Source organism: Hypanus sabinus, chromosome 3 (assembly GCF_030144855.1).
Source record: "Hypanus sabinus isolate sHypSab1 chromosome 3, sHypSab1.hap1, whole genome shotgun sequence".
NCBI lineage: Eukaryota > Metazoa > Chordata > Chondrichthyes > Myliobatiformes > Dasyatidae > Hypanus > Hypanus sabinus.
Window position 1 is genome coordinate 5,624,370 of NC_082708.1, and position 15,748 is coordinate 5,640,117.

At 48.7% G+C, this 15,748-nt stretch overlaps 1 protein-coding gene across 1 annotated transcript in view; it reads left to right on the forward strand.

Annotated features, from left to right (window-relative positions):
* LOC132391007 (folate receptor gamma-like) overlaps positions 1–15,748 on the forward strand; it is a 36,589-nt gene that overhangs the window by 15,815 nt on the left and 5,026 nt on the right. Inside the window, exons 3-4 of the mRNA XM_059963611.1 lie at positions 6,900–7,088; positions 11,898–12,033. Coding sequence (XP_059819594.1) covers positions 6,900–7,088; positions 11,898–12,033 — 325 coding nt within the window. The remainder of the gene's footprint in view (positions 1–6,899; positions 7,089–11,897; positions 12,034–15,748) is intronic.

A 15,748-nucleotide genomic window follows, 5' to 3' on the forward strand; every position in this document is an offset into this window, starting at 1 on the left:
ACCAGTCACGGTTGTTAGCCCTGAGCTGAACCCCTGATCCTGGAGGACAGGTGGACCACTCTTAGCCTGGCCTCTACCCCTTGGCCTGTTTGGCATGGGTGACCCTACCAAGAGCCAAAGCACAAAGCCCTGACACCAACCAACATTGTCCAAGTTCAAGTTTGATTGTCATTCAACATTACACATGAACAGAGCCAAACAAAAGAGTCTTCCTTCAGGGCCAATGTGTGACACACAGCACACATAGTACATCTAGTTACTATAGCAAACATGTACACAGTGCAAATCCCTGACTGTCGTGGCCGGAAGATTGATGGTGCATGAGATGTTGTCCTGCAGCCACGTTTCTACAAGAACAACTAATCACGTGCTAGTGTAGCCGCAGACAAACGCAATCCGGCTCATCTTCCACCGAGCAAACACTGGAGGCAGTATCAGTAGGAGAGGCTAGTCCCCAACCCGGCAACCTCCGGCGTTCTCCTCCCCTGGGCGGCTGCATCAGCTGAGGTAGCTGATACTCCTCAGATGCTGTCTGACCTCTTGAACATTTTGATGTAGGCCTTATTCCTTATTTTCTCTCTCTCTCTCTCTATGAATTGCATTGCTGACATATCCCAGGTGGTCAGTATCTAAGAAAGGCGGTGTTGGAATTGGAGAGGGTTCACAAGAATGATTCCAGGAATGACATGGTTAACATATGAGGAATGTTTGTTGACTGGGCCTGTACTTGCTGGCATTTAGAAGAATGGGGATGGGGATTTCATTGAAAGCTATTGAATATCGAAAGGCCTAGATAGACTGGACATGGAGAGAATGTTTCCTCCAGTGAGGGAGTCCAGGACCAGTGGGCACAGCCTCAGAATAGATGGACATCCATTTAGAAAAGAGATGAGGAAGAATTTTATCAGTCAGAGGGATACAAATCTGTGGAATGGCAGGCGGCAATTGGGTATATTTATAGGGTCATCAAACACTACAGCACGAAACAGGCCTTTTGGTCCATCCAATTCATGCTAAGCTGTCACTCTGCCTAGTCCTGTTGACCTGCACCCGGACTGTAGCTGCTCCGTACCCCTCCCATCCACGTACTTATTCAAACTTCTCCTTAAATGTTGTAATCAAATCCGTATCCACTGTTTCCTCCGACGTTTCATTCCACACCAACACTTCCCTCTGCATGAAAATGTTCCCCCTCGTTCACCGTAAATATTTCACCTTTCACCCTTAACCCATGACTTCTAGTTCTAGTCTCACCCAATGCCAGTGGAATAAGCCTGCTTCTGTTTACCCTTTCTATACCCCTCATAATTTTGTAAGCCTCTATCAGATCTCCCCTTGTCCTCCTACACTCCAGGGGATAAAGTCCTGACCCATTCGACCATTCTGTATTACTCTATGCCTTTCAACAGCAGACTCGTCTTCTTAGAGCAAGGGTTCCCAGCCTGTGGTCCACAGACCCCTCACTTAATGGCATAAAAAAAGGTTGGAGGCTCCTGCCCTAGAAGAGGGGCTTCCCACTGTTTACTCTACCTACATCCCCCAGCCTCATCCAGTCTGAACAAAAACCCGACCAATGTGTACGGTCGAAGAAATACAAAAAATAAATAAGTAGCACAAAAGGACAGCAAAAGCAAGATCGTGTTCCTGGGACCGTTCAGAAATGTGATGTCAGCGAGAATTCTGAGCCTTACTTTGGCTGCCACTCTCTGAAACTACGCTAGCTAATTAGATGGTTCAGTTGGTTTGGTTGTAAAGTTTTATTGATGGTCACATGGTTAATCTATCCAGAGACTTTGAAATCACAGCACTGATTGCTTGCTGAGTCAGCATGTTGTACACAGAGCCATTTAGGTTAATGTTCATGGTTTCAGCAGGTAATGGGTTAATGTTAAACTAACACGGACATACTTTGCCCACTGAGAACTGAGGATTTTGTCCCTTACAATCTTTTTGCTCTTAACATATCCATAGAATCCCTTAGGGTTCTCCTTCATGTTATTCCCTAGGGTACCTCATACCCTTTTTCAGCCTTCCTGATTTATTTAAGTGTTCTCTTGCATTCAATAAGCACCTCATTTGTTCCTGCCTGTCTAAATCTGCTATGCACCTCCTTTTTTCTCTTATCCAGGGCCTTGATATCTCTTGAAGACCAAGATTCCCTACACTTGTTATCTTTACCTTTTATTCCGAGAGGCACATACAAGTTTTGTACTCTCAAGATGTCATTTTTGAAGGCCTCTCACTTACCAAATATTCCTTTGCTGGAAAACAGCCTGTCCCAATCCACTTGCTAGATCCTTCCCAATAGTCCGACAATATCAAAAATGGCCTTTCTCCAAATTAGAATCTCAACCTGCAGACCAGACCCATTTTTTCCATATTTACTTTTAAAATAATGGCACTTTGATCACTAGATGCAAAGAGTTTACCTACAAATTTCTGTCACCTGGCCTGACTCATTCCCCAGCAGCGGATCCAGTATTGCACATTCTCTTGTCGAGAATTCTATGTGCTGATGAAGGAAACTTTCCTGAATACATTTGACAAACTCTATCCCATCTGGTCCTTTTACAGACTGGGAGTCCCAGTCAATATGGGAAAGTTAAAATCACCTACTATAACCGCCTTATGTTTCTTGCAACAGTCTGCGACCTCTTTGCAAATTTGTTCCTCTAAATCCCTAGGACTGTTGGGTGGTCTGTAATGTAGCCCCATTAACATGGTTATTTCTCAGTTCCACCAATAACGCTTCAATAGATGAATTCTCCAGCCTGTCCTGAGGGCGCACTGCTGCGATGTTTTCCCTGTCTAGTAACGCAACCTCTCCTATTTTAAACCCTCCCACACTGTAACGGCTAAAACAACGGAACCCCGGAATATTGATTTGCCAGTCCTGCTCCTCCTGCAACCAAGTCTCACTAATGGCCACAAAGTCACAATTCCAATTGCTGATCCAGGCCCTGAGCTCATCCGCCTTTCCTACGATACTTCTTGTATTGAAATATACGCAGCTCAGGACACTAGACGCACCACGCTCAACCTTCCGATTCCTGACTTTGTCTGAGCTCTTACCAGCATCTGTCTCCACAACCTCTCCACTAACTGTTCTGGCACTCTGGTTCCCACCCCCCCTGCAAAGCTAGTTCAAATCCTCACCCCCCAAATGCAGCACTGGCAAACCTTGACACTCGGATATCAGTCCCTTTCCAGCTCAGGTGAAAACCTTCTCTTCTGTACAGGTCCCACCTTCCCTGGAAGAGAGGCCAATGATCCAAAAGTCTGAAGCCCTCCCTCCTACACCAACACCTTGGCCACGTGTTAAACTGTACAATCTTCCCAGTGCTGGCCTCATTAGCACGTAGCTAGGGTAGCACGAGATAAAACAACAACAGAATGTAGAATACTTATTTATATATTGAGATACAGCATGGAACAGGCCCTTTCATCTCAATGAGCCACACAGCCCAGAAACCCATGGATTTAACCCCAGCCTAATCACAGGACAATTTACAATGACCCATTAAGCTGCCTACTACCTACGTCTTTGGACTGTGGGAGGAAACCCACACACACAAGGGAAGGAACATACAAACTTGCTTACAGAGGACACCGGAATTGAACTCTGACGCCCCAACCTGTTGTAATAGCGTCACACTAACTGCTGTCCTATCATTCTGCTCCACGAGTCTGAAAGGAGCTCTGTGCAACCACACCAGGTAATATCCTGCAGGTGCTTGAAGGTTAAATACTACTTAGTCCTGGGAGAATACCCTACTCTTCAAAGTACAGACTGAATCATAGAGCAGAGAAACAGGCCCTTCAGCCCATCTAGCTAATGCTGACCAAGATGCCCATCTAAGTTAGTCCCACTTGTCCACATTTGGCCCATATTGTTCTAACCCGTTGGTATCCCTTTTCCCCTACTCTTTCCCTATTCTTCCATTCCCCACTCTGGCCACTTACCTCTTCTTCTCACCTGCCTACCATTTCCCTCTGGCCCTTTCTTCCATGGTCTACTGTCCTCTCCTACCAGATTCATTCTTCTTCAGACCCTTACCTCTTCCACCTATCACCTTCTTACTTCACCCCCCCTCTACCCACCCACCTGGCTTCACCTGTCACCCTCTAACTTGTCCTCCTTCCCCTTCACCCACCTTCTTCTTTTGGCGTCTTCCTCCTTCCTTAATATATCAGTCCCGATGAAGGGTCTCTGCCTGAAATGTTGACTATTTATTCCCCTCCATAGATGCTGCCTGACCTGCTGAGTTCCTCCAGCATTTTGTGTGCGTTGCTCTGGATTTCCAGCATCTGCAGATTCTCATCTCCATTCATGTACCTATCGAATGTACCATGTACCTATGTGCCTATCGAATATCTTCTGTATCTGTTAATATTAATGTATCTGCCTCAGCCACTTCCATTTATTCACCACCTTCTGAGTGGATAGTTCCTGTTAAATCCCCCTCTCACCTTGAACCACTGTTCCCTGTAAGATGCACGGCTGTGCAATAACTGAAATGCTCCCACGCACATAGCTTTTGTTGCCACACCACTGGAATTTTCTATACAATGTTAAAATATTTTTGAATTTATGTTAATAATCAGAAAAAAAGTATCAATTGTGCAGGATGTAGAAACAGACTATGAACGGTATATACAATGCTCAGCAGGTCTTCCATTGAAAAAAGAAAAGCTAGAAGAATTAGCTAATATCACAGAATGTGGTGTTGTGTCACTTAGACAGTGTAAGATGGCTGTCAGGACTTTCTGCCGTTACTGCTCTGATGAAGATTTACAAAGTTTTGGTCCAGTGTTGCAAGGAGCAAGTTAATGCTGGAGGAACTCAGCAGGCCAGGCAGCATCTATGAAAAAAAAAGAACAGTCAATGTTTTGGACTGAAACCCTTTGGCAGGACTGGAGAAGAAAAGAGCCCATTCCACGCACTCACCACTCTCTGCGTAAAAAACTTACCCCGAACATCTCCTCTTTACCCACTTCCAAGCACCTTAAATCTATGCCCTCTCGTGTTAGCCATTTCAACCCTGGGAAAAAGCCTCTGACTATTCACACGATCAGTGTCTCTCATCATCTCCACACCTCTATCAGGTCACCTCTCATCCTCTGTTGCTCCAAGGAGAAAAGGCCAAGTTCACTCAATCTATTCTCATAAGGCATGCTCCCTAATCCAGGCAATATCCTTGTAAATCTCCTCTGCACCCTTTCTATGGCTTCCACATCCTTCCTGTAGTGAGGTGACCAGAACTGAGCACAGTACTCCAAGTGGGGTCTGACCAGGGTCCTATATCGCTGCAACATTACCTCTCGGCTCCTAAACTCAATCCCACGATTGATGAAGGCCAATGCACCATATGCTTTTTAAACCACAGAGTCAACCTGCACAGCTGCTTTGAGCTTCCTATGGACTCGGACCCCAAGATCCCTCTGACCCTCCACACTGCCAAGAGTCTTACCATTAATGCTGTATTCTGCCATCATATTTGACCTACCAAAATGAACCATCTCACACTTATCTGGGTTGAACTCCCTCTGCCAAATGGACGAAGGAGTCACGTAGGGAGCAATCCCTGAAGAAAGCAGAAAGTGGGGGGAGGGAGAGGTGTGCTTGGTAAATGAATTTAATGATCCAATTAGCAAATACTGCCTGGAGATTTTGACCAATCCACAATATCGAGTAGCATTAACTGTCCTTAATGATGTTTTAGAAGATCCAGCATCTCTTTGTAAACTCCTTCAGGAAATCTGTCTGAATATAACTGAAGCACTGCAGAAAGCAAAAGCAAAAATTAACAAGTTATGGTCACAGTATCATTTATCAGAGGGGAAGAAGCTGTTCCTAAAACATTGAGTGTGTGCCTTCAGGATCCTGTACCTCCTTCCTGATGGTAACAATGAGAAGAGGGCATGTCCTGGGTGATGGGGGTCCTTGATGATGGATGCCGCCATTGTGAGGCATCACTCCCGGAAGATGTCTTGGGTACAATGGAGGATAGTGCCCATGGTGGAGCTGGCTAAGTTTGCAACTCCCTGCAGGTTATTTCAATCCTGTGCAGTGGACCCTCCATACCAGATGGTGTTGCAGCCAGTTAGATTGCTCTCCGTGGCTGATCAGTGGAAATTTTCCAGTGTTTTTGGTGACAAACCAAATCTTCTCAAACTCCTACTGAAATATAGCAGCTGTTGTGCCTTTTTTGTGACTGCATTGATATGCTAGGCACCCAGGAACCTGAAATTGCTCCCCCTTTTCACCGCTGATCCATCTGAGGACTGGTGAGTGTGTTCCCTAGTCTTAACCTGACTTAAGTCCATAATCAGTTCTTTGGTCTTACTGACATTCAGTGCAAGGTTATTGCTGCGGCTCCACTTAACCAGCTGATCCATCTCACTCCTGCATGGCTCCTAGATAATTTTGTTTCTTTAATTTGGCTTTAAAAAAACACTCAGACCTTTGCCAAGGCAAAAAAATTGACACCAGCTGAAAAAAATTACCTGAGGAGTCTGCACTGATTTTGTTCATTTAGAGTCAAATTAAAAGACTCGGCTGGGTGCACTGGATGAGTTACTCCAACGATAATTATTAGGAACTAGTTTTATTCTACTGTATAGTGTTCCGTTTTTCATTTTTTTGAAATAATTTGTTGCTCAGTTAAATGGAAGTTTGTCATTTTTATTCCTTTTTAACAATTTCTATGAAAATTCAGCTAAATGGAGCAGCTGCTTAATTGGGCCAAAACGTACCTGTCCCCATGTGTCCCAATTAACCAGAATCACTGTACATGTAAATGCATATGGAGAATCCTATAGTTTGGGCTGTCCACCTGTGATGCCTCATCCTGCAGAATATTCAGTGACCTTGCTGTCTTGTGTCTGTGTGCCTGCAGTGTGAGCCATGGAGAGAGAACGCCTGTTGTACAGCCAACACCAGCATAGAGGCACACAAAGACCAGTCCTTCCTCTACGGATTCAACTGGAATCACTGTGGCATCATGACTGATGAATGCAAGAGGCACTTCATCCAGGACACCTGTCTGCACGAGTGCTCCCCCAACCTCGGCCCCTGGATTCTGCAGGTGAGGTGCCTGTGATGGTCCTCAGGGTTGGAGCATGGATTCCTTGTGCACTTTATGCACCACTCACAAAAAGCAAGAGCTGGCCAGTGGGGTACTGGCATAGGCATTGGACTTTGAAATGAGTGGTCTCGGGTTTGAATCTGGCTGGCTCCTGGCACGCTTTCCGTCCCAACGTTGAGCTAGCAACTCAGCCTCATTAAAAACAGACAGGAAATGGCATGGAAAGGAACAGCTTTAAAAAGAGACTGGAGTCCGTTGGGACTTGTCTGTCGAATGGGAGATTGTGGAGTGAGTTGGAGACAGTGCCTTGCGGATTTTACATGCCTGCTTTAATAAGCAAATTGGCACTTTCTGCAGAGTGGGAGATTGCTTGGGTTTACAGTAACAAGGATTATTTAGCAAGGGCCAATAAAAGAGAAGTGGGGTTTAACAGAGCGGCCATTGTTGGAGTTGGGAGTGGACAGTGTTAGAGTGGTCAGGCTTTGGCTCAACAGGCTTGGGCAAACACAGGTACAGGCTAGAACTTGTTTGAAAAGTTAGAGGTATAACAAGTGTAGTTCGGGCAGTGGAAGGCTTCTCCTGTAAGATGTGGGATTTCAGAGTACCTCACAGTCTGCCTGAGGACTAAATATACAGGAAGCGAATCCAACTTCAGCTCCAGACTGACAAGGTCAAGAAATTGGAGCTGGATGGTCTCTGGGTTATCTGGGAGATGAGTGTTTTACTGAGGTGATCACACCTGGAGTGCAGGCTTCAGAGAGTAGATGGGAGACCACCAGGAGAAGTAAGGGGAGTGAGTAAGCAGTCGGTGCAGAGTTCCTCTGAGGCTAGTTCCCTCAACAGCAATTATACACGTTTGGATGCCTCTGGGGGGTGGGGTGGGCGTGACCTACCAGGGCAGAGCAGCAGCAGCCAGGTGAGTGGAAATGTGGCCGTCTCTGAGGCTTGGCGAGGAAGGGTGAAGTCAGGCAGAGTGGTAGTGGTAGGAGACTCGATAGTGAGGGTGACAGACAGGAGATTCTGTGGCCATGAAAGAGAAGCCAGGATGGTGTGATGCCTCCCAGGTGCTCGGGTCCAGGATGCAGAAGATTCACAAGAGGGAGGCTGTGCAGCCAGATGTTGTGGGCACCAGTGACACAGGTAGAAAGGGGGAAGGGGTCCTGGACAGTCAGTATAGGAGTGCAGGGAGAGACTGAGGAGCAGGTCCTCATGAACAGGATGATGGTACAGATGAATGAGTGGCTGAGGAAGTGGTGCAAGGGCCAGGGTTTCAGATTTCTGCATCTTTGGGATCTCCTAGAGGGGGCGTTATGATTTGTACAAGAGGGAGGTGTTACACCTGAAACAAAGAGAACCATGGGACCTGTTCAAAGATAAACATCAAGCCCCACGCACAAATATAAAAAACACTCAAACAACAAAAAAATGTTAGCGAGAAACATTGAAATACCAACCCACCGAAAGAGTCCAGGCAAATTCACCTCAGCCCAGCCTCACTCTGCGTCGTTCGTTACCCGCAAGGACCAATGAGAAACCAGAAACAATTGTCACGTGAACTGCAGAGTCCAATCCACAAACCACGCTGGCTAAACCCCGCCTTAGACCCGGACTCTGGCAGCATCGAGGGAGAGGGAGAGAGAGAGGGGGAGGTGGGAAGGGAGAGAGTGTGAGTGGGGAGGGGAGAGGGAGAGAGAATGAGGGGGAAGGAGAGTGAGGGGTGAGGGAGAGAGTGAAATGGAGAGAGAGTGGGGTGGGGGGAGAGAGAGGGGAGGGGTTAGAGAGAGTGAGGTGGAGAGGGAGATGGGGAGAGAGTGTGAGTGGGGAGGAGAGAGAGAGAATGGGGAGAGGGGGAGGGAGAGACTGGGGGGAGAGTGAAATGGAGAGAGAGAGTGGGGTGGGGGAGAGGGGGAGGGGTTAGAGAGAGTGAGGTGGAGAGGAAGAGAGAGTGGGAAGGGGGAGAGAGAGAGGGGAGGGGGGAGAGAGGGGGAGGGGGAGAGGGGGAGGGGTTAGAGAGAGTGAGGTGGAGAGGGAGATGGGGAGAGAGAGTGAGGGGGAGGGAGATGGGGAGAGAGTGTGAGTGGGGAGGAGAGAGAGAGAATGGGGAGGGGGAGGGAGAGACTGGGGGGGAGAGAGTGAAATGGAGAGAGAGAGTGGGGTGGGGGAGAGGGGGAGGGGTTAGAGAGAGTGAGGTGGAGAGGAAGAGAGAGTGGGAAGGGGGGAGAGAGAGAGGGGAGAGGGAGAGAGAGTGGGGTGGGGAGAGAGGGGGAGGGGGAGAGGGGGAGGGGTTAGAGAGAGTGAGGTGGAGAGGGAGAGAGAGTGGGAAGGGGGGAGAGAGAGTGAGGGGAGAGGGAGAGAGAGTGGGGTGGGGAGAGAGGGGGAGGGGGAGAGGGGGAGGGGTTAGAGAGAGTGAGGTGGAGAGGAAGAGAGAGTGGGAAGGGGGGAGAGAGAGTGAGGGGAGAGGGAGAGAGAGTGGGGTGGGGAGAGAGGGGGAGGGGGAGAGGGGGAGGGGTTAGAGAGAGTGAGGTGGAGAGGGAGAGAGAGTGGGAAGGGGGGAGAGAGAGTGGGAAGGGGGGAGAGAGAGAGGGGAGAGGGAGAGAGAGTGGGGTGGGGAGAGAGGGGGAGGGGGAGAGGGGGAGGGGTTAGAGAGAGTGAGGTGGAGAGGGAGAGAGAGTGGGAAGGGGGGAGAGAGAGTGAGGGGAGAGGGAGAGAGAGTGGGGTGGGGAGAGAGGGGGAGGGGGAGAGGGGGAGGGGTTAGAGAGAGTGAGGGGAGAGGGAGAGAGAGTGGGGAGGGAGAGACAGATAGATAAATAGATGCCTGTGCCCGTCTGCAGACTTGTTGACTTCACCGAACACCCTCAGAAAGAGCAAAGCACCAGATGGCTCAATGGGCCTGAAAACACACTGATCACAATGTAGATCACAGGCCTCTGCAGCGGCAGAACCACGTTTGAAAGAAAGAAGTAAAAGAAGCGAAAGAAGTCGTTTTGTGAATTGTCTGAGGATGTTGCCCTTCTTCAAAGAAAGGTGCTTCCCTTCCTCCACCATCAGCACTGCCCTCACCTGAATCTCTTCCACTTTGCACACATCTGCCCTCACCCCCTCCTCCTGCCACCCCAGATTTTCTAGCAACACTCACAGAATGCTGGAGGAATTCAGCGGGCCAGGCAGCATCTACGGAAAAAAGTCCCGGTCGACGTTTCGAGCCGAGCCGACCCGATTTTCGATGCTGCCCTTGGTTGTATTGTTCTCCGGCGGCATCTAATGAGGGACAAACTTAACAGGCAAGAGGGAACCTGCAGACGCTGGAAATCCGAGCAACACACACAAAATGCTGGAGGGACTCAGCAGGCCGGGCAGCATCGACGGAAAAGAGGACAGTCGATGTTTTGGGCCGAGACCCTCCGGCAGGACTGGAGAAAAGAAAGATGAGGAGCCAGAGTTAGAAAGTGCCAGGAGGGAGATCAGTGGGGAGTCACGTAGGGAGTGATCCCTGCGGGCAGCAGAAAGTGGTGGTGGGGGGGGGGATCCTGCTGGAGATGGCGAAAGTTATGGAGATTTATGTACTGGACATAATGGTGGTGTGGTAGGTGAGGACGAGAGGAAGCTTACCCCTGGTGGGGTGGTGTGAGGATAGGGTGACGGCAGATGTGCACAAAATGGAAGACATGTGGTTAAGGGCAGCATTGGTGCTAGAGGAAGGGAAGCCCCTTTCTTTGAAGAATGAGGAGATCTCCTTTGTTCTGGAATGAAAAGCCTCATCCCGAGAGCAGATGCGGAGGAGATGGAGGAATTGAGAGAAGGGGATGTTTGCAAGTAACAGGGTGGGATGAGGTATAGTCCAGGTAGCTGTGGGTTTATGATAAGCTGACTCCAGAGACAGAGACAGAGAGATCGAGAAAAGTGAAGGAGGTGTCAGAAATGGACCAGGTAAATTTGAGGGCAGGGTGGAAGTTGGAGGTAAAGTTGATGAAGTGGACTAGCTCAGTGTGGGTGCAGGAAGCAGCACCAATGCAGTCGTCAATGTAGCATGGGAAAAACTGGGGAGCAATACTATTGCAGGCTTGGAACATAGACTGTTCCACGTAGCAGACAAAAAGGCAGGCATAGCTGGGACCCATGCGAGTGCCCATGGCTACATCTTTGGTTTGAAGGAAGTGGGGAAAGCCAAGGAGAAATTATTGAGAGTGAGGGCAATTTCCGCTAGACAGAGAGTGGACAAACTCAGTAAGTATTTTGCATGAGTTTTCACTGTTGAGGTCACAAATAGCGTGACAGGAATTCGTGAATGTCGGGACAGAAGTCAGTGTGGTTGTTATTACTACTGAGAAGCTGCTTGGGCAGCTGCAAGGTGTGAATGTAGATAAATCACCTGGACGACACCCTGGGGTTCTGAAAGAGGGGCCTGAGGAGGCTGTGCAGATATTCGTAATTTCTGCAATGGTTCTGAAGGATTGGAAAATTGCAAATGTCACTTCACTCTTTAAGAAGGGAGAGAAGCAGAAGAAAGGAAATTATAGACCAAATAAGAAAAAAACTGCAGATGCTGGAAATTTAAACAACACACACACACACACACACACAGTCACACAGTCACACAGACACACTCACACTCACACACTCACACTCACACTCACAAATACACTCACACTCACACACACACTCACACCCTTCCAAGGTCTCGGCCCGAAATCTCGACTGCACTCTTTTCCTGGCAGCTGCATTCTTCCAGCATTTTGTGTGTGTTGCTTGAATTTCCAGCATCTGCAGATTTCCTGGTGTTGGCGCGTCACTTCTCTGTGTCTGTGACAGGTCAATCAGTCATGGAGAGAAGAGAGAACCCTGCATGTTCCGATCTGTAAGACTGACTGTGAGCAGTGGTGGAAGGACTGTCAAGAGGACTACACCTGCAAATCCAACTGGCACAAGGGATGGGACTGGTCCTCTGGTGAGTATCCCGGACTGGATTCTGGCGAGCTGTCCCGGGCCAGACTCTGATGAGCGGTCCCGGACTGGGGCACCGGTTAACGGTCCCGGACTGGGGCTCCGGTTAACGGTCCCGGACTGGGGCACCGGTTAACGGTCCCGGACTGGGGCTCCGGTTAACGGTTTCGGACTGGGGTTCCGGTTAACGATCTCGGACTGGGGCTCCGGTTAACGATCTCGGACTGGGGCTCCGGTTAACGGTCCCGGACTGGGGCTCTGGTTAACGGTCTCGGACTGGGGCACCGGTTAACGGTCCCAGACTGGGGCTCCGGTTAACGGTCCCGGACTGGGGCTCTGGTTAACGGTCCCGGACTGGGGTACCGGTTAACGGTCCCGGACTGGGCTCCGGTTAACGGTCTCGGACTGGGGTTCCGGTTAACGGTCTCGGACTGGGGCACCTGTTAACGGTCTCGGACTGGGGCTCCGGTTAACGGTCCTGGACTGGGGCACCGGTTAACGGTCTCGGACTGGGGCTCCGGTTAACGGTCTCGGACTGGGGCTCCGGTTAACGGTCTCGGACTGGGGCTCCGGTTAACGGTCTCGGACTGGGGCACCGGTTAACGATCTCGGACTGGGGCTCCGGTTAACGATCTCGGACTGGGGCACCGGTTAACGGTCTCGGACTGGGGCACCGGTTAACGGTCTCGGACTGGGGCACCGGTTAACGATCTCGGACTGGGGCTCCGGTTAACGGTCTCGGACTGGGGCACCGGTTAACGATCTCGGACTGGGGCTCCGGTTAACGGTCTCGGACTGGGGCACCGGTTAACGGTCTCGGACTGGGGCACCGGTTAACGATCTCGGACTGGGGCTCCGGTTAACGGTCTCGGACTGGGGCACCGGTTAACGATCTCAGACTGGGGCTCCGGTTAACGGTCTCGGACTGGGGCTCCGGTTAATGGTCCCAGACTGGGGCACTGCTGAGTTTCTAGCTCTGAACGTAGCATTAGGCCTCTGGTGAATATCCCAGACTGGAGCTCCGGCAACTCCAGCTGAATAGTGGGACTTGATGATGGATGCTGCTTTCCTGCATCAGTGCTCTGTGTCGATTTACTCAATGGTGGGGGTGCTTTACCCATGAAGGACTGGTCTGTATCCACTACTTTTTGTGGGATTTTCCATTTAAGGGCATTGATGTTTCCATAACAGGTCATGATGCAGTCAGTCAGGATCCTTCCCACTGTACATCTGTAGAAGTTTGACAAAGTTTTGGTGACGTGCCAAACCTGCAGAAACTTTCTAATAGAGTCGAGGTGGCCAAGCTTCCCATCGGAGTCCGTCCCATTTGCTGTGTTGGACCCAAATCCCCGTAGACCTTCTGTTACACGAACCTGCCCAAGTATCTTTTAAACATTGGAGTTGTATCAACCTTAACCACTTCCATGTTCTCGTGAACCTCCTCTGGACCTCTCCACATCCTTCGTGAGATATAGAGCCCAAACCTGCTGGAACAACTTTCCCCTCAGGCCCCTTTCATTCTTTCTGCTCTCAATGTAAACCTTTGCCCTCAACTTTGGACTCACCTAACCTTTGACAGAGACTACCTATCCTACCATAATTTAAAAAACCTTGATGGGTCACCCCTCAGTCTCCTTCACTCCAGGGAAAACAGTCCCAGCCTATCCAGCCTTTCCCAGTAACTCAAGCCAGCCAGGCTTGGCAAATCCCAGTGAATCTTTTCCGCAACCTCTCCGGATTACTTCTCGTGTGGCTTACTGTACAGGGGAGTGTATGGTGATGCACTTTGGCAAAAGAAAAAGGCCTGGTCTGTTTTATAAATGGGGAGAAAATTCAGAAATTAAAGATTCAAAGGAACTTGGGAGTCCTCGTGCGTGATTCCCTGAATGTTAACTTTACAGTTTGAGTCGGTGGTGAGGAAGGCAAACACGATGCCAGCATTCAGTTCGAGAGGACGAGAATATAAAAGCAAGGATGTAATGCTGAGGCTTTATACAGAATTGGTCAGACCACGTTTGGAGCATTGTGAGCGGTTTTGGACCCCTTTCTGAGGAAGGACATGCCAGCATTGGAGATGGCCGAGAGGAGGTTCATGAGAATGAGCCTAGGGATGAAAGGGTTAATGTAAGGGAAGCATTTAATGGCTCTGACCGTGTGCTCTCTGGAGTTCAGAAGAACGAGGAGATCTTAGCGAAACCTACTGAATATTGAAAGGCCTAGAAAGAATGGATATGTAGAAAATGGGGGAGTCCAGGACCAGATGGCACAGCCTCAGAGATGATGAGGAATTTCTTTAGCCAGTGGGTGGAATTCACTGCCACAGACGGTTGTAGAGGCCAACTCATTGGGTGCATTTAAAGTGGAGGTTGATAGGTTCTTGATTAGTCAGGAAGTTAAAGTTTAAGGTGAGAAGGCAAGAGAATGGAAAATAAATCAGCCATGATAGAATGGCAAAACAGTCTCAATGAGCCAAATGCCCTAACTCTGTTCCTATGTCATATGGTCTCACCAAAAGTTTGTACAGTGTAACATGTATATTGTTTGTAATATACATAAATGATCTGGATGATGGGGTGGTAAATTGGATTAGTAAGTATGCCGATGATACTAAGGTAGGAGGTGTTGTGGATAATGAGGTGGATTTTCAAAGCTTGCAGGGAGATTTATGCCGGTTAGAAGAATGGGCTGAATGTTGGCAGATGGAGTTTAATGCTGAGAAGTGTGAGGTTCTACATTTTGGCAGGAATAATCCAAATAGAACATACAGAGTAAATGGTAGGGCATTGAGGAATGCAGAGGAACAGAGAGAACTAGGAATAACAGTGCATAGTTCCCTGAAGGTGGAGTCTCATGTAGATAGGGTGGTGAAGAAGGCTTTTGGAACGCTGGCCTTTATAAATCAAAGCATTGAGTACAGAAGTTGGGATGTAATGTTAAAATTGTACAAGGCATTGGTAAGGCCAAATTTGGAATATTGTGTACAGTTCTGGTTACCGAATTATAGGAAACATATCAATAAATTAGAGAGAGTGCAGAGACGATTTACTAGGATGTTACCTGGGTTTCAGCACTTAAGTTACAGAGAAAGGTTGAACAAGTTAGGTCTCTATTCATTAGAGCGTAGAAGGTTGAGGGGGGATTTGATCGAGGTATTTAAAATTTTGAGAGAGATAGATAGAGTTGATGTGAATAGGCTGTTTCCATTGAGAGTAGGGGAGATTCAAACTAAAGGACATGATTTGAGAGTTAGGGGGCAGAAGTTTAAGGGAAACACGAGGGGGTATTTCTTTACTCAGAGAGTGATAGCTGTGTGGAATGAGCTTCCTGTAGAAGTAGTAGAGGCCAGTTCAGTTGTGTCATTTAAGGTAAAATTGGATAGGCATATGGACAGGAAAGGAGTGGAGGGTTATGGGCTGAGTGCGGGTAGGTGGGACTAGGTGAGATTAAGAGTTCGGCACGGACTAGGAGGGGCGAGATGGCCTGTTTCCGTGCTGTGATTGTTATATGGTTATATAGTTATATGACATCCCAACTCTTGTACTGAGTGTCTTGTCCAATGAAGGTAGTTGTGACAAAGCCCTCCCTCATCACCTTGTCTGTGTTGTCAGATCTCCTAAGCATCCTGGTTCCATATTGTACGGCCAGTGAGTATAATGGTGTTCCTGTGTGCCCCACTGGGCACTCGTAACAACTTTATATTGTATGGTCAGAGTCACCTG